Here is a 19,671-nt window from a genome sequence, read left to right as displayed (position 1 = left end):
AGACCAATTTTTGTATAAAATAAATAAATATACATATATGTAATTCACTATTTAAACACGTCATTACAACACGACTTTGGTCGACGCGTATTTATAATTTGCAACTTTACATTTCATTGTGTGAATTTTATTTTTATTTCAATTATTACTAAAACTAAAAAACTAAAATTTACACCAGAACCCCAGCGGAAAATCAACCGTATCTCACTAAAACATTGGAAATGCAATATTTGTGATAATTAATATTTTAAATTCATTTAAACAATATATAATTTTCTAATATAGAAATGATGTGTGCATTCAAAAACATAAAATAACTATAGAACGTTTTACTACAAAATATTTTGAAAATAAAACTCTCTATAGCTAAATTAGGTTTTATTACAATGAGCATAAGACTGAATATGCATTAACACCTCTTGTTTTAAAAACTATTACATAAAAATGACAAATTACCTCATAAAATCGCAGAAAGATTTAACCGATATAAAATGCATTAACGAAATTTTACTTTCTAACCTTTTATAGGCTCCATTTGAGCTCGAAACTAATCGGGCCAGCCCGAAACACTTCAAAACAACTTTCAAACTACTTTTTTCAAAATAATACCTTTCTAAAACAAGAGATGTAACAACATTTTGTAATTGCACAATATTAAATTATTTTAAAAATTTGAATAATAATCAACTCAAACTTTTTAATGGACTGTCCTATACAATCATACATACATACAAGTTTTTATACAGGCGCTACACAGACAATGCAACTTGCAACACATAATGTATCATACAACATGTAACTAGCTATTTTCAAGCAGAATCATTGTGATTTTGAGCCCCAATGTGACTTGAAACTGGTCGAGCTTTTCTGTAACTCAAAAAATACGTATATTTTAATCAATTTAATATGTCACACGATAGTTGTTATACGAAATTATTATTTTTGACATTTTGAAGTCTCCGGTCTCCGGTCGAGCTCAAAACCGCTCGAGCTACTTCGAAACAGTTGATAACAATTCCTATGTTCTTTTATTTTACAGTTGCATTGCCTGTGAAGCGAAATAAAATATCATAGCGTATTTTATTACTACGGTAGCAGAAGTAGCAGTGCCGGCGTAAGGGCCACTGACACCCCGGGCGAAAATATTGTGGCGCCCACTTGAGGGAAGCAATATCAAGTGTTAGTAGTAGTTTTTCATTTTATTGGCGCCCCCCAGACTTTGTCGCCCTGGGCCATCGGCCCATGTCGCCCCCCCCTCAACGCCGGCACTGAGAAGTAGGACTATTCCTACTTCTGCGGTTGTTTTTTTATCAGTAAGAGTCTGACACTCCCTCTCACCTCACCCAAGACAACAAAAAGATAGGATAGTCATTAGATTCAAATTTCTCGTTCAACCTTTTAACAAAATAGGGTAAGCAGATGACTAATTTTCAATTTAATGTCCGTCTTGTAGATTATTTTAGCAGTGGACGTCCTTTAGCGGTAATAGAATACACTATGACATATAAATGTTACATTTGGTTACGTATAGTAATCCGTAGTTATATTGTTACAAGCATATGTGACAGCTCGTCAACTGTGACGCATGATCCCTTACACCTAATACTTAGCTGCTTTTGCTACCTGGAATAAATAAGAAATTACATTAGTAGAATATTTGTCGAAACTTGTCGGTAGAAATGAACACATGTGTTAACTTACATATAATTTTTTTATTTACAAAACAACAAATTTTTGCGTGCGTGTTTTGTCGCATGATCAGCTGTTAGCAGCGAGGCGCCCGCGTTATCGGAAGACGAGTAGGTATTGGAACTTTACAAGCGCGTGCTAACTAAATTTTATTGTTTTGTTATTGTGATAGAAATAAAACTAACGAGTATACAAAAATGTTTCTTTGGGAAAGTCGTTTGTAAACATGAATACAATAACGTGTTTAAATATCGTTCAATAATTACCAGTCACCCTGTATATTAATAACACATTATTATATATGCCGTATACGTATGCCGTCTATCCCATCGGGTTCAGAGAGTGAGCGAACGAATATTGCACCTGTGTTTGCGCTCACACTTGTGCACTAATATATCTCCTGCGTAGTGTGCTGAGTACACCTGTGTTAAACGTGGCACTATAATATCTCCTGCGTAGTCGGCTAGTCTAGTTAGACTTCCTATGGAGATTTTATTATTAACATAAATTACGATGATATGAACATCATAAGTGAATCATTTTTTCACCATTACCACAGCATCCGATTTAGTTCCGTAAGCTAACATATTTGACTAAAAATCTTGAAAATGTATAAATAAGTAACAGGAACCATGTGACTCACGTTACGTGTGCCTGCGCTGCCCCCGCGCCGCGATCCGGTAGGCGACGAATGGCCACACGACGAGCAACAGCAGCGTCGGCGCGCTCAGCTCCTGCCACGGCCATCGCCAGCCGCGGGACACTTGCTGTAATAGAATCATATTAAATATAGTTTATGACGTTTCGAAAAATTATTGAGTTTGATCCCCGAAGTGGTAGGCAGAGGTGCACATTACGGTATGTAATGCCGCTATACATTATACACCCACTTTTCACAATTTGTGTTATAAGTCCTATGTAATAGGGGGTGAGCCTATTGCCATATATTGGGCACATTGCCAGACTCCGTGCTACTACTGAGAAATTTTCGAAAAATTAAAAATACCCAGTAATACTTTGCCCGACCCGGGAATCGAACCCGAGACTCCTTGTTCAACAGTCGTACTGGCGACCACTCTACCAAAGAGGCAGTCTACTATTAGGAAACTAGCCTATTCTCTATTGGATGAAGAACGAGGGGTTCACACTAGCGCCACCTAGTGAGTAAAATTACGGTAGGCCCCATTACCGACTATTGGATATTCGAGATGATTATATCTGACTGAAAATGGCAAAATAACTTCAATATTGCTAGACTTACGTCGAGTATCCTGCGGTCTCCTTCGACGGCCTTCCTGAGCGCCGCCACGTCAGCCTCGAGCCGCGCCAGCGTGCCGGGCAACTGTTCCAGTACCTTCAGATCTGAAAAACATAAGACAAATAATTATTAAAACTTTCTCTATTTAATAATAGTTAAGGTCCATAATTGCCTATTAGTCACAGAATTCGTTTTAAAAAATCTCACTTTGTCTTTCCCTATTCCCGGAACTGTATTATTTTTTTATGGGATTGGCCGGCTGATGAGCAATCTGATCACTTGGTCATCACCCACAACACTAGAGAAGTTACAATTGTGGTGCTGACCCTTTGAGAGTTAGAGTTTCGAGGATTGAGCCTCCGGTGACCTCGCTCACAACGTTGTTTCCGTGCCATGCCGTGCTATCACTTCAGTCGAGGTGGCCCATTCGTGCTGAAGTATGGCTCTTCTTTTTATTTTTCTATACCACGGCGGTGGCAAGTATACCCACGGCCCACCTGATGGTAAGTGGTTACCGTGGCCTATAAACGCTTGCAACACTTGGGACATTACATGCGCTTTGCCAAATCTTAAGAAACCTTTTTACTTTCTTCTTGAAGTACCCCATATTGAATATTCATAGGAATTAGACTTACGTGTGAGTTGCGATGTGATTTGGTGCGCATGTCCGTTGCTGAGCCTTGGAGCAGTCTGTCGCTGCGGCGGCGGCGCGGGCGGCGCTGATTCAGAGTCACTCTGGAACACAAATAATAAACAAACATACATACACATATACTGACACTTTTTTAACAGCCAAAGGACACCTCTTTGCTTCTATATTATGATGAGACATATAATAGACAGAATCAATAATCTCTCGATAGATTTGGCTACTAAAATGTCGACACATTCGTAAGAAAAGTGCAACGTCAGGCCTTTTATCCCCGAAAGGGTAGGCAGAGGTGAGTCTGCACATTACGGCACCTAAAGCCGCTGTACTATGTACACTCGCTTTTCACCATTTGTGTTATAAACCCAATGTAATAAGGGGTGATTTGTTAGAAAGCAGTGAAAAGTGGATGTACATTGTATAGCGGCATTACGTGCTGTAATGTGCACCTCTGCCTTCCCCTTCAGGGATAAAAGGCATCACGTTGTAATAACATATATGAGAATTATCACACTGTAATTGGTTTTGAGATGATGAGGAGTTAAATCTGTGAGGTCTGAATATTTGCACTTCTTTTTGAACTCTATACATTGCCAGTGTGATTAGACCCAAGAGTTTCATAATAAATATATATTTTACCCCAAGGCACTATTTTCTAACATTTATAAATATTTTGTATACTAATATACAATACATATATGTATAATTTATTAATAATTATATCGATACCTTTCGGTCAAAAGAAGGTGACATTTTTTTGCGATTTTGAGTAACATATGTACATATTCGGTAACAGCTTATATTTCCCCATGAAATGATGAGTATAACTCAATATCGAAAAATGTCACGTATGTTGGCCGGAAGGCATCGATATATTTTATCATGTATACTTGTATATAGGTTTTATACTATTGATACATTTGCATGCGTACGGGCTTGGACAAAAGGCATTCTACTATAAAAAGTATTTATGGTAAATCCAGACAATACCGTGTGCGTTTTATTCATGCAATCCGCCAAAAATGTGTAAAATTTTTATATTATTTACCCGACGTATGTAGCATGTGGTAGAAGGTATTTTGGAACTATACGCGCGCGTGCTACTGAAATTTTGTTGTTTTGTCATTATGATAAAAATAAAAACTAATGAGTATACGAAAATAGTTTCTTTGGGAAAGTTGTTTGTAATCATGAGTACAATCACGTGTGTAAATATCGTTCACTAATTACCAGTCACCCTATATAGATTATAATGTAGAAATTATTCTTTCTAAACAGGATACTGTCTGGATTACATTGAACTAATAAGTTTCGTTGTAATAGCGTAAAGGATTACTGTCCACGACGTCTTTTTTAAAGGAACAATGTAATAAACTAAAGAATTTTTCATTGAAATAAACAAAAATAACCCTTAATTATTTGCATTTGAATTTCAATAATTGATTCACAACTAACTAAAAAAATATTAAAGCCAATTTCCACTAAAGTGGTTGAAAAAAAGTCGTCGCACACGAAACCCCCAAAAAAGAAAAAAAAAACACAAAAAAAAAGATCCGACTGCTAAAAGCATTTACAGAAATGGACCTTAGGGTTTTGCCCAGCAGTGGGATTGGGGCGACGGTTGCCAGTGGCAGGCTGGTTCTGACCGGTCTGACCACCCGTCTGACCACTCGTCTGACCACCGGTCTGACCACTGTTCTGACCATCTGTCTCTTCGAACATGAGGTGCAGACGTTGCACTTCGTCCCACGCCACGTTCGATCTTCTAAGCTTATTTGGGTTCCCAATTACCTGTGCATGGAAACCCTACAGTTATAATTGCTTTTTTAACTCCTCATAGGATCGAAGAAATTGGAAAAAAAGTAGTTTGAAAATATTTTTTCAATTTTACTTCTATCGATATTCGAACTTTGTTTTATCGATAATTGTGTGCACATCACTATGACAGTATTTTTTATATAAGTATTTTTATCGACATATTTTGAATATCCCCCTTAGTTTTTAAAACATAAGTTTTCGAGTTTTGTGGTGTTATGTGGTGTATGTATTGACTGGCTATACAAATGCTTCCCAAAATCGCTTGCAAACCTTTAGGCCTTATAATATTTAGGATCGAGGTCTTCATAACGATGCACGTATACTTTACGGGCGCTCAGTGTACGTGCGGTTGCGTAGCGTAATTTATTGTGCATCTATACCCTTAGTAGGAGTTTGCTTTACTTGAAACGAGAACGCGTTCGTGCTCTGATTGGCCGGCTCTTATGAACCAACCAATTAGTACCCTTAGAACGAGTTTGTTTTACGTTTTAAGAGATCGAAACAAAAGCGCGTTCGATGCTCTCATTGATTGATTCGCGCCCGCCAATCAGAGCGCCGGACGCGCTCTCATTTCGTTTTCATTCAACGTAAAGCAAACTCGAACTTTTCCCGTCTTGGGTGAGGTGAGGAGTGTCAGACTCTTACTGACTAAAAACCACCCCGTTCCTACTCCTAATTTGATCCGAAACCCCGGCAACAAGCAAACTCGTACTAAAGCTACTGTTCTACTTTGAAGACGCTCCCAATCTGCCAGTACAATAAGTCCCTCAAAACCGCCACATCCCCATTAGTACCCCCCACCGTACATAATTAGTGACAAGTATACGTACTACACTAACATCGACTGTGTCTATGTACTCGTCCTCAGTACAATAAGTCCCTTTAACCATCACATCCCCATTAGTACCCCCCACCGTACATAATTAGTGACAAGTATACGTACTACACTAACATCGACTGTGTCTATGTACTCGTCCTCAGTACAATAAGTCCCTCAAAACCGCCACATCCCCATTAGTACCCCCCACCGTACATAATTAGTGACAAGTATACGTACTACACTAACATCGACTGTGTCTATGTATTCGTCCTCAGTACAATAACCCCTCATAAAACCATCACACCCCATTAGTACCCCCCACCGTACATAATTAGTGACAAGTATACGTACTACACTAACATCGACTGTGTCTATGTATTCGTCCTCCGTACAATAACCCCTATAAAACCATCACATCCCCATTAGTACCCCCCACCGTACATAATTAGTGACAAGTATACGTACTACACTAACATCGACTGTGTCTATGTATTCGTCCTCGGAGTCGTGTCGCTGCCGGGCCGGCGTCGGCGACTCGCCGCGGGGTGAGGAGGCGCCTGATACTGTGGGAGGAAGATGGAATCTGTTAATTTTTGTCGGTTAAGTCTTTGACTGCCAATAGAAAAGTGTTGAAGGCAAATCCTCCGCGAACGTCGCGTCGGTCACAGGTGACCACCACGGCGTTCAGTGTGTTAAAAAATACGTTAGCGTTTCGTCTTCTGATTTATTTCGTTGTGGGATCCAAGACAGTTGCCCCACACTAGGATTTTCTCCTGTGTCGTGGGTGCGTTTACAAACATACAATTTCACACACAGACCCGAAACCACAATTTGTGGATCACACAAAGAGTTGCTCCGTGCGGGAATCGAACCCGCTAGACGTTACGCGACAGGCCAACCGCCAACGGTGCAATTAAAAAATAATTTAAATTAATGGAAACGTAATAATAACTAAATAATTTTATATCCAAATGCTTGCACGATCAAAAAGAGCCATCCCTTTTTTCATCTCCTTATACAAAATTCATCACAATCGATCCAGCAGTTTAGGAGTTACACTATATACACAAAGGAATACTCACAAACAGGCGAGTTCTCTCCGGAGCGGACCCTGGCGAGGATGTCTCCGGCCACCAGCTCCAGGTCGGCGTTGTCGTCGTCCACCGACAGGAACGACGCCACGTCCGAGTTGTATGACATCGTTTCAACTATCTGTTCGTAATGTAAAATAGTCACGTTAGACAGAAGATCTATCTCAACTCATTTCATAAAAATATGAAAATAGGAATATCATGGCGCTTGCAACAGTAACGAAATATCGGAAACTCATAAACATATAAGTTTTTAAATAGACATGGTCACTAGTACATTCAGTCAGAAAAGTATCGGGAATGGATTATTTTTTATGGTTCCAAATTCAAATTTTTGTTTTTTTTTGTTGTTGTTAGATTGGCACAACTGTTTTCCATTTTGGCGCGGAGTTTGAGTTGCATCTGTTGTTTACATTAAATACAGTGCTATTTTTAGTTATATCATATTTAGTGTGTATTGCTAATTTCATAATGGACAAAAACATCGAACAAAGAGTTTGTCTTAAATTTTGCATTGCCAATGGAATTTCGTGTTCGGAGTCACTGAAAATGTTACAGAAGGCTTACGGTGAATCGACTTTATCAAAAACTCGTGCTTATGAGTGGTACAAAGCGTTCAAAAGCGGTCGAGATGTGATGGAAGATTTGCCTCGCTCTGGTAGGCCATCAACGTCTGCAACTGAAGTTAACATCGCAAAAGTGAAGGAAATAGTGACTGAAAATCCTCATTCAACTTTGAGAGAGATAGCCACCGAACTTTCTGTATCTCACGAGTCGATCCGTACCATTTTAACTAATAATTTGGGTATGAAACATGTTGCCGCTCGGCTAGTCCCAAAAGACCTGAATTTTTTCCAAAAACTCAATCGCATGAGAGTCGCTGAGGACATGCTAGAACGAGTCAATTCCGACCCAACATTCATGAAACGCATTGTTACTGGTGACGAGACGTGGGTTTATGAGTTTGACATGCAAACTAGTCAACAAGCTTCGGAGTGGCGCCTTCCAACTGAACCGAAACCGAAAAAACCACGCCAAAGTCGTTCAAAAGTCAAAGTCATGTTGACTGTTTTCTTTGACTATCGCGGTGTTGTGCACTCGGAATTCTTGCCGGAAGGTCAAACGGTAAATAAGGAATATTATTTGAGTGTTATGCGGCGTTTAAGAGAGCAAATCCGACGAAAAAGGCCAGATTTGTGGAAAGAAAATTCTTGGATTTTGCACCATGATAATGCACCTTCGCACAAGGCCATCATTGTGAACGAATTTTTAACCAAACACTCAACAAATACCATCGAGCAACCACCATATTCACCAGATATGGCTCCAGCCGACTTTTTTCTTTTTCCTAAACTCAAATTACCACTTCGTGGCACCCGTTTTCAATCGGTAGAAGACATAAAAGAGAATTCGCGGCGAGAACTGACCTCAATTCCGGAAACAGCGTTTAAAAAATGTTTTGATGATTGGATTATTCGTTGGCGTAAGTGTATCGTTTCTAAAGGAGCATATTTTGAAGGTGATAAAATAAATTTGGATGAATAACAAACAGTTTGTGTATTATTGATCTTTTCCCGCTACTTTCTTGACAGAGTAGTATTATCATTAGAACTTAATACGGGATATTTACGGGATGTTTATTTGTTTATTAAAGCATGTTGTATATTACGATAGGCGATATATACCATAAGCAAATGCATGCTCATGCTTAACAGAAGATTAGAACTATAACATAACAACATAACGGGCGAAAATAAATAAAAAATCTAGGTATATTAAATCTGCATATTCAAAAAGTCTGTCCGTCATATACATTTTTGTAGATGAATTCAGCATTTTACCTAACTGACTACACAGAAAAAATCTCAGGGGTCTGAGAATTTTAGCAATAAAATCGTCAAGTGAAAATAGTGGTAAAATCCAATATCATTATACGAGAACCGAGCAGGTTAATTTAAAATTGTATATTAAAAAAAAACATCATTACATTTTGGGTGAGCCTGTTCTGACAAACAGTGTGGATTCAGTTTCGTAGCACTCGTTTCAAAAAGGAGGCGATGACCCACTGATGCTCACACAATTAGACTAAGATAAAATAACTAGTAAGTAGTTAATACAGATGGATGATGACGGGGTAAGAAGAGTAAAAACCTATTTAGTCCGTCAGTTAAGTTAATAAGGTAATGAAAAAATATTAGACACGTATTTTATTTTGTCATATAAGATAACAATACTTAGATAAAATTAATCAAAGTTTAGGAGTTGGAGCAAATACGTCATTTCTACGTATAAAACGTACCTAGAAGTGAAGTCCCGAGCTATTCAAAATCAATATAATAATATCTTTGAAAATATTTGTTTCCGTAAGAAAACAAAAAAAAACGTATCTAATGTTTTATAGACATTCTAAATCAATATATCTTCGCAAATATTTGTTTCAATAAAAAAATATACGTGTCTAATGTTCTAAAACTATCTACAAGACGGGCATTATAATGAAAAAATAGTCATCTACCCTATTATATATGAAATGGAAAACGACCAAGAAACCCACGAGATACTCCTACATACACATCTAAGAAAAAATAATAGAAAAAAGATAAAAGCCATAGCAGAAACAAAAATGTATAAACCGATTACTACAAGTACACCTCTGCCTAACTTCGGGGAAGTATATTCTCTCATACATAGTTATATTTCCTTTAAAACGTTTAGCACTTAGGTACATAATGTTACTACATATTTACCTACTCGACTTATGTTAGCACTAACTTGCTAACTCGTCTCAATGTTTATTTGCATTATGACACAATAACGCTTCGCTTACAACTTATGTTATATCCGCATGGGTTACAGTACCCTTAGTATAAGTTTGCTTTACGTTGAACGAAAATGAAACGAGAGTGCGTTCGGCGCTCTGATTGGCAGACGTGAATGAACCAACCAATCAGAGTGAACGCGCTATCGTTTCGATTACTTTAAACGTAAAGCAAACTCGTACTAAGGGTAGTGTACAGTTCTCGAAAAAACAGTATTTTTTATCCCCGAAGTGATAGTCAAAGGTGAACATTATTAAATGAAGTAGATAGAGCCCCAGTTTGGGACAATATCACCATAAAATATAAAAAACTAGCTACAATTGTAATGTATCCCATTAGCTCACCTCACTAATCTTTTGTTCCAAAAGGGTTTCTTGGTTGACCTGTCAAAACAATCACAGGGATGATGTCATTGGCTATGGACTTGTAAAACGATCTAACCAAAAAATATAAAAAAATGCTAATTCTACTATTATGTGACTAAATACAACATTTACTATCTACTAGGGAGAAGAGGAGGAAATTAAACAATCTACTGAGAAGGTTATCATTGCTGTGAACTCCTAATTAAGCCTCATGATTGTATTTTTAGACCACGAGGAGGCTTTTGACACCTTGTATGTCCCTATTCTTGAGAGAAAACTGTAAAAAGTTTGCGTATGGGATATAGTTCTCAATTAATTGAAAGAATATCTCTCACAGAGAATATAAAAGGTTTGGATAGGCAAGGTTATCAATGACCAAACGGTAGTATCATTAGGTGTTCCTCAGGGAAGCATACTAGGCCCAATAAGATTTAAATAATATACTAATGATTTCTGCAACAGTTGTTAGTTAAACGATGATGATGCTGTGTTAGTTTTCGTCTGATAGGTGAAACAAAGGGCAGAGTTGGACATGGACAAGAGGCTAAACATTAGTATATGACCAAGATATGGTGCAGTGTCAAAAATGTTTGCGTTGCAACGTAGTCTTGGAACGTCGCAATTGGAACTGGCTTGCAACCGACATAATAAAGATGGGCATAGTTTTTGCAAACATCTCTGATACAGACGTTACAGATATGGGACAGCTTTGATACAGAGGATACAGAAGTGGGATGGCCTCATCAATACCCGAAACGCATTATGATACAGGCTGTAAACGGAACGCTCCCGAAAAACGCTACAAAAATGTTTTGTTTTTTATAATTTTAATCGTGTTTCTCATGCAACATCAGCCTTACAACTATTATTACATAAAATAAACATTGAATCACTTCTGTTTGCAGCGTTTGGGAGCATTCTATTTACACCCAGTTTAAGTGCAAAATACGCTAAAAATGGTTATTCTTACATGTGAGTGCAGTAATTTTGAACAATTATGTAAAAGCATGCAATGGTTTACCTTGTGTAATTCGTCCACATACGCCTTCATCGCTTCTTCTTTTGTCATGTTCCCAAGTTTGTTCCAGGATTCCCATTTTGCTCTGAAATTTATTAAAAACGACTTTAAAACATGGATAAATGATATTTATTTCTGCAAGTCACTTTTACACGTCAATCTTTGAAATAACTAGATGAGGCCGGCATTTCCTATCCGACATGGATTAAGAATTTAAATAATTTACTTTGTCTGTAGACAGTCAATCTTTGTCAGTGGCAGGACCAGCAGTGGGTTGTCATGGACTATTTATGATCCAGATAATGTGCACCAGTGGACAAGCATGGGCTGATGATGATCTTTCTTTAGTCATATTGCCAAAGCTACACGCAAATTATTTCTAGCGGGTTTATAGGGGCTCGAAAAGCAGGACTAGGAACGTGTTGGTTTAAGTCAGTAAGAGTCTGACACTCTCACCCAAGGCGGGAAAAGTAATTAAATGATTTTCCCAGCTAAAAAAAAAAACAGTCAAAATATTGTCTACATCTTCACATTGGTGAGCTATCACTTCGCTATACTGACCTGTTCACAACATCCCAGAATCCAGGTTTTGGCTTGTCACACGGTCCCTCTGTGGCCTGTTTGAAGTAACTGTAGAAACGAAGCATCAACTCATTGCTCGGCTGGTACGATCCTGGAAAGGAAGAGATTTGCATTTAAGAAACATTTCAAATTGTGTCTTTTGCAAAATACGGTTGTGTCAAATTGTCTCTCTTGTCAGTGGGACTTAAGAATAGTGTGTAGGAATGTCGCTACATAAAAAAGCGTATGCTACTCCTAAAAAGTAAGTTTTTCAATTTACTCTAAACAAACAATAAAATCTTTTATCTCCTCACACAACGAAATACAACGCAAGCGTTGTTTCACGTCGGTTTTCTGTGAGGCCGTGGTATCACTCCGGTCGAGCCAGCCCATTCGTGCCGAAGCATGGCTCATTCACACATGAATACCTTTAATTAATGATATTCATTGTAACACAAGTGTTTCATACAAGTAATTTACTATAAGGGCGAAGTGTCACACACACACACTACAAAAAACGATAAACTCAGTTATTCTTCGACGTTTCGACATGCAACCAGCATTTTTTATAGTCCGGTCAAATTAGGTGAAATTACATAAATTCGCAACAAGCTGAATTTTGGTACAATTGTTCAAAACACGATTATAAACAATAGCTGAAAGTTCCCCATCATTCCCGTGTGTGGAAAAAAGTTATTCAAGTTTAAATGTTAAAAAAATGAGTTTTTCGCGATTTTCAGCAAAACGGTAAGTTTTATCAGAAAAATACCTCAGACTAAAATTGTATAACATTAAATTATCTATAAAAAAATATATTAATACTTTTTCCTTCCAAAGTGGAAAAATGAGTGTCGGGGGACACTCATTTTTCCACTTTGGAAGCGTCTAACTTTCAAACGATTGATTTCGACGAAAAATGGGTTTAGGAACCTTGATGTCTTTTTAAAAGACCTATCCATAGACACCCATAACGGAAATGTTAGCTAAAAAAAAAAAATTTTGAATCAGTTCCATGTATGGAGTGCCCCCTTTAATTTTTAAATTTATGAATTTTTATTCAAAATTCGAATAGCGGTTATCGAAATACATCAACCTACAGAGTTTCAACTATGTAGACCCAACAGTTTCGGAAATAAATGGCTGTGACATACGGACGGACGGACAGACAGACATGATGAATCATAAGGGTTCCGTTTTTTGCCATTTGGCTACGGAACTCTGAAAACGCGCTAAGTACACTACCTCATAGGTGGCGTGGAAACGTGTGCATTTTATGACAATTGCAACTGTTACAACTTGTTACACTGCGATATCTCCGAAACGGTGTCTCGTGAGAAAAAAGTACTTATTGATATTTTTTTATAGATAATTTAATGATCTACAATTTAGCCTCAGGTATTTTTCTGATTAAACTTACCGTTTTGCTGAAAATCGCGAAAAACTCATTTTTTTGACATTTAAACTTGAATAACTTTTTTTCCACACACGGGAATGATGGGGAACTTTCAGCTATTGTTTATAATCGTGTTTTGAACAATTGTACCAAAATTCAGCTTGTTGCGAATTTATGTAGCACCGAATGTCTAATTTGACTGGACTATAATACTAAAAATGTAAAATTCAACTTAAAATATCCTTCAGTGAATGCAAGGTTGTTTCTAAAACAGCATATAATTATAAAACATACATATTGATGTGGTTCAATGCAACTATTCGTGCGTGTCAAGGTTTCAGTGGCCATTTTAATTTAGCTACGCACATGGAGCTATACAGAACCAGTATAACCTGACCGTCGAATGTTCGGAAAGATGGTATAAAGCGAGACCATGATATATTGGTTTTGTATAACTTTATCTGTAGTCGTGTGTACGTATTAGCTAGATCTTTCTGGAACATTCTATGCGTTTTTAAATGTTGGTAATAAATAAACCTGTCTTGGGGTGACGGTAATGTAGGATAGATTTTGTCACCTTCTTCCTACGAACATCGTAAGGCTTAACGACGTACATAAATAACTTATGTCATTCTCTATCCAAAATCTGTGGATAAGGATCGATTTTGAAATTAGTTGTATGGCGTTTCTGTCAAAAAAATGTCTTAGTGCTTTTCTATCAGAGATGTGCTATGTAGCTGTACTACGAAGATGTAATAGCTAAGCTGTGATACTATGGGAAGCCAAATGCATCCACAGCAACGTAGCATTAGCAAGCACATCTCTGGTGGAAATCCTAAATTTTAAGTGCATTTACAGAGACCAAGAAGCAGCGCTCTCTAATAAACATGAACCATTTAAACTACGATCTTTAATCAGGCGTGCAAATTAGGGCAAATCCTCTTATGGAAAAGTCCAGTATAGTGCATTGCAAATTTATAATAATATCAACCCTATAATAAATATTGCATTGAGTTTGTTTTGGTAAAACACATCAATGCAAAACCTACTATACAAATATGATAAAAGCATGTACATATTTGTCGGAAATTATATGATAACTTATTACCACATTTAATTTCAACCTTACCAACAAGAGTTAGAATACATTTTGCACTATCATTGCTATTCTTTGTTCCATCCGGAGTATAAACTCTTGACCTCAGTCTGTTTATGTCTACAAAGTGTGATATAAATATATAAATGTTATTTATATATGTAATTTTATGTATGAAAACATCTGTGATAGTCATAAATGTATAAAAATAGTGTGAAGAGCTATAAAAAGAATTGATTGACAGTTTCTTAGAATAAATGAGAAGATACTAAGACAACAATATGAATGTGCAGTATCATCTTCTCTATATATGTATAACAATCTATTGCTGTTCGTTATATGGTCTGGCCAAAACTCAAAACGGCTGGACCGAATTGGCAAATTTCGGTCTTGAATGATTTGTGAAAGTCCAGGGAAGGTTTAAAAGGTGAGAAAAAGATGTTTGAGGCGGTACGAAGTTTGCCGAGCCAGCTAGTTAATTATAAGATCATAAAAACCAATATTTATTAATCTTTTGTCTTACTAAACTGGCTTTCTGCCCGCAGGTACTCCACTATAATAACCGCATAAATCATGGTCTATTGATGACAATCGTACTAGATGAAGAGTTAAATAAAAAAAACTCTATATAAAAAAGGAAAGGACCAAAAGTTATAATGACATTTTAGAATAACACATAGATAGTTAAGTACCTATGTTTTATCTCGATAAAATCATAGACAACACTAGCGAAAACCTAGTTAATACAAAACACTTACTGCAAACAAAATTACTACTACTACATCACAATAATAAGACACGACCAAAAACCTTCAATAAAAGACCCTAACTATGCACTACCTACTTCAAATGATAGTTTAAAAAAATAATAATAATGATTAGTACACTAGATAATTTTGGCTAGAGCCGGCACTGAGTGAAAGTAACGTTACTGTGAACGCTTTATAGACACGAGGTAACTTTCTTTGCCACATTTTTCGGTGAACGGTCGAAATGTGTCAAATTTGATAGAGACTGGCTACGATGTGAAGTTACAAAGCTTCTCCGTTCATATTTATGTGGCAAAGCGTTGTTTTAGATGGTTTACCTTATAGCCTTTGGGTGCTTTTTAAAGATCTGCTATGCCACGTTGCTGTGAATGCGTTTGGCTTCCACCAATCATATTCATTGCTACACATAGCTGCATAGCACTGGTGGAAACGGATTAACTAAGATATGTTTTTATATGGAAAGATGCGTACTAAGTATCGGTACCCTACTATCGATACATTGCATATTCGAGCTGTGCATCTTCCTCGCACAGCTACATAGTTTAGTATCAGTGGCTGGCATAGCACCCTAAAACTAGTTTCCAACTCGTGTGTTTAGAATGTAGATTATGACAAAATGCTTACCTCGGCAAACAACTTAATTACAAGTAAGAAATATTATTTTCTGAACGAGTACATGATCTGAAATAGTGCCATCTTCGACATCCGAGTCTGTCAAAGAGATATCGCTCAAATTTAAGACTGCTACTGAACCATTTGATCCTTAATTTGTTGATAAACACGAGCAGTTCAAGGTCCACCCGCTAGTCAGACGAGTAGCTTCTGTTGCGTGATGCGTGAGAACCAGTTTCTATGAGTAGCTGATGTTAACTGTATTATTTATTAGGTAACTATAAGTTATTTTAAACCATTTTTGGCTGTGTAAAATGGATCCATAGCACGCATCTTTCTATATAAAAACATAGCTTAGCTGTGTCCGTTTCCACCAGTGCTAAGCTATGTGTACTAATGAATATGATTGTTGGAAGCCAAACGCATATACAGCAACGCAGCAACCACATCTCTGGTGGAAAAGAAATCATTAAGCTCCAAAAATCTTTCAAACTCATATAAACCTCACCAAGTAACTATGAGAAGTATCTCGAATAAGTTGAAGATCGCTTAAAAGATTCAGATTTATCAGAGAGCGCTACTGTCTGGTCTCTGTTAATGTATTGTCCCTGAGTCAGCCATTTGCGACACTCGTCAGAAGAGTAGAAGTGGTGACTGGTGACAAATGGACCCTAACTACTATGATATGATCCGGAGCTGTGGTATAGTGGGGTGTGGTGTGGTGTGAGCTAGCGGGTTTACCGGGGCACCGGTGCCAAAAACATGTGTAGGAACAGAGTGGTTTTTACAGTTTTTAGTCAGTAAGAGCCTGACACTCCCTCTCGCCTCGCACAAGGCCTGGATAATTTTGAGAAGCAATTGGATAATTTTCCCCCTTAAAAAAAACTATGATATGACCGAAAATTATTATTCAAAGTCCTTCACCAGGAATATTTGCAGTATCAAAAGATGCGTGCTTGTCCCTCATACAATTTTGTCAAAGTAAAGATACCATCTAACTATAAATACTTCTATACCATCCTTTATTGTTCCAAATAAATTGCTTTCGTAATTAAACCATTAGTAAAATGATCGAGATAGACCATTACTAACCGCAGTGTTTACGAAATGGAAATTTCTTTTCCACTTCTTTTCATATCTTATGAATATTTTTATATCACTATTGGTAGCAAAAAGCAACAAAGCCTAGCAAATAACCACAGATAAAACTCACCGGGATAGCTAGTAAATAATAGTGACAGAAGTCGCTCATAGAAATCAACGGATGACAACATAAATCCTACAAGTTTTCATTACAGATAAACAAGGATAGAAAATTTTAATGAACAACAGTTGGGCAGAAAACCCACCAGCCACAATCACCTCGCCTAGTCGAAGGATCCTCCCTTTCTTAGGGAACTTTACTCTTTGTTCTCTCGAACCTCACAACTCTGGAGAAAATCTTATGTGGGACCGCATGAAAAAAAAGAAAAAAGTAATAGTTGTAAGTAATGGTCCCTAACCCAACAAGAATGATATAAAAAATAGTCCTTGACCAAGAAACGATTGAGTCCTGATCTAACCGCTATAAAGCCACTAAAGGATCGATATTTCGATACAAGTCGTCCGTCCCATTGTCATTCGCCACAGCCTATCATTAAGTGTCAAAGCATATGATACCAGCGCCGTACTGAATAATAAATAGGTTCGTACTAAGGTCACTATTACCTAAGTTAACCTCGATGTTAGCCGATGATGATGTAAGGGATAAAAGTACTGATAGAACATAGCAAATATGCAATGGGAGTGTGGGAGAGCCATGCTTTAAGTGTGAGTGTCTTTCCCAATCTTGGGAAGGGAGGTGTAATTGGGTCTTCGGGAACCTCATTCCCATAATAAAGTAGAAACTATCGTTTTCTTTTTCTTCTCCTCTAATAACATCTTCTGATTTGTTTCGTTGCGGGATCCAAGACAGTCATTCAGTTCCCTGGGACGCGCCGGACTTCAGTATTCCGGTGTTTTCATGGTTGTATCTACTGTAGATCCTGGCTTACAGGAGTTGCAGCGGTATGGGAGGTTGTGGCGGGCTTGTTCCATATAGAAAATAATGAAACACAACGCAAGCGTTGTTTCACGTCGGCTTTCTGTGAGCCTATTTGTGCCAAAACATGGTTCTCCCACACTTAAATTAATTTTGCTTAGTTTTTCATTATACCAAGTAAAAGACTTACAGCTAGCTGATTACTCACATTTTCCGAAGAACTTAAGGCCGTTCAGTACAAAGTAGCAAATGAATATTTAAGGGTCAAAATACAATGCTTATTTATAAAAGTCTAATTAGTTACTTCGTGTTAAATTGTATAAATTATTTGGCGATCCGACCACATTTTGGTTTTTTTTTTTTATCTTTTACCGGATCACCTGATAGTAAGCGATAGTCGCCGCCGCCCATGGACACCCGAAACACCAGAGTCATTACAAGTGCGTTCCCGGCATTTTGGAGTTTAGGAATTTAAGGGTTGTAGGAGGATCGGATATTGGGAAGGCGGAACACAACGAAACACAACGCAAGCGTTGTTTCACGTCGGGCTTCTGTGAAGCCGTGGTATCATTCTGATCGAGCCGGCCCATTTGTGCCGGAGCATAGCTCTCCCAAAAATATTATACGAAATTTTGGTGTTCTGCCTATTCAAAAGGGCGGAAAATTACAACAAATTGTTAAAAAAAAATATCATTCGAACGAAAGACTTTGCTCTGTTGTCGCACTTGCGACCACAAAAACAATTCAAAAGAATCGATAAAAACGACTCGAATCGACTGAGTGCACTCGTAACCTACAATCGATTACATAAAACAAAATTGTCTTCAGTTTATGTCCTTACATAATACCTCTTCATGGCTTGTTACCGCGGTAACTGTAATATCGATTAAAACGACCCAATTTACTCTGTCGTGTACTGACAGTGAAGTAGAATGTAAGTAAGAGTTGAATAAGAAAGAAAAACAGATAGAAGAAATGTATTTCTACACTAATATTATAAAGAGGAAAACTTTGTTTGTTTGTTTGGTTGTAATGAATAGGCTCAAAAACTACTGGACCGATTTTAAAAATTCTTTCACCATTCGAAAGCTACATTATCCACGAGTAACATAGGCTATATTTCATTTTGGAAAAAAATAGGGTTCCGTAAGATATTTAGATTTTTCGGACACAAACTGAAAAAAATCAACCAAAGAAGTTATTTATTTTGCGTACGCTGCCTAAACTACAAAAGATAGAACCATAAAAAGTTACAATTAATTGTAGATCTCATAAATATCTACAAAAAAGTCCGCGACACACTATACCTATCTATGTCGAGTGAGGCACAACAACCACATTTTTATTTAAAAATCTTGAATTTTTTTTTGGACTACTTTTAAACGCGTTTATTTTACTCATGCCATTAATCCTTATCAAAATAAATTATTTCATCAATAAGTACAGTTTATGTTGATAATATTTGGTCTTTGAATGATTAAAATTGGACGTTTGGTTTTGAAGTTGTGGTGAAATTAAAATATTACGATTTCTGCTGCACGGCCCGTTGCTAAGCGAACGTCGCCAAGGCCCCGTGCGCGTGCGGGAGAGGGGTGTTTAGATCTATGGGTAAGGTACCACAGAACATTTTGATGAAATTTGGTACAGAGATAGAATAGACCCTGAAGAACAACATAGACTACTTTTTATTGC

General features: G+C 37.4%; 2 protein-coding genes across 8 annotated transcripts in view; both read right to left on the bottom strand.

Moving 5' to 3' along the window:
* The window catches only part of LOC118279920 (T-complex protein 1 subunit epsilon), a 324,585-nt gene that overhangs the window by 264,617 nt on the left and 40,297 nt on the right, over positions 1–19,671 (bottom strand). The gene's annotated exons all lie outside the window — the stretch shown is intronic.
* The window catches only part of LOC118279722 (acyl-CoA-binding domain-containing protein 5), a 33,855-nt gene continuing 14,843 nt past the window's right edge, over positions 660–19,671 (bottom strand). The window contains exons 2-10 of one of the 3 annotated variants that reach the window (XM_050702406.1): positions 12,089–12,200; positions 11,531–11,612; positions 10,489–10,527; positions 7,317–7,446; positions 6,700–6,797; positions 3,583–3,682; positions 2,951–3,051; positions 2,333–2,456; positions 660–1,623 (exon numbers count right to left, since the gene is read on the bottom strand). In XM_050702406.1, coding sequence (XP_050558363.1) covers positions 2,334–2,456; positions 2,951–3,051; positions 3,583–3,682; positions 6,700–6,797; positions 7,317–7,446; positions 10,489–10,527; positions 11,531–11,612; positions 12,089–12,200 — 785 coding nt within the window. In that variant the 3' untranslated portion in view covers positions 660–1,623; position 2,333. The remainder of the gene's footprint in view (positions 1,624–2,332; positions 2,457–2,950; positions 3,052–3,582; positions 3,683–6,699; positions 6,798–7,316; positions 7,447–10,488; positions 10,528–11,530; positions 11,613–12,088; positions 12,201–19,671) is intronic. The other 2 variants (XM_050702407.1, XM_050702408.1) reach the window with 2 other exon arrangements.

This window comes from Spodoptera frugiperda, chromosome 22, assembly GCF_023101765.2.
Source record: "Spodoptera frugiperda isolate SF20-4 chromosome 22, AGI-APGP_CSIRO_Sfru_2.0, whole genome shotgun sequence".
In the NCBI taxonomy this organism is placed as follows: Eukaryota; Metazoa; Arthropoda; class Insecta; order Lepidoptera; family Noctuidae; genus Spodoptera; species Spodoptera frugiperda.
The sequence above is the reverse complement of the archived record's forward strand: the minus strand, read 5'-3'. Positions and strand labels throughout refer to the sequence as shown.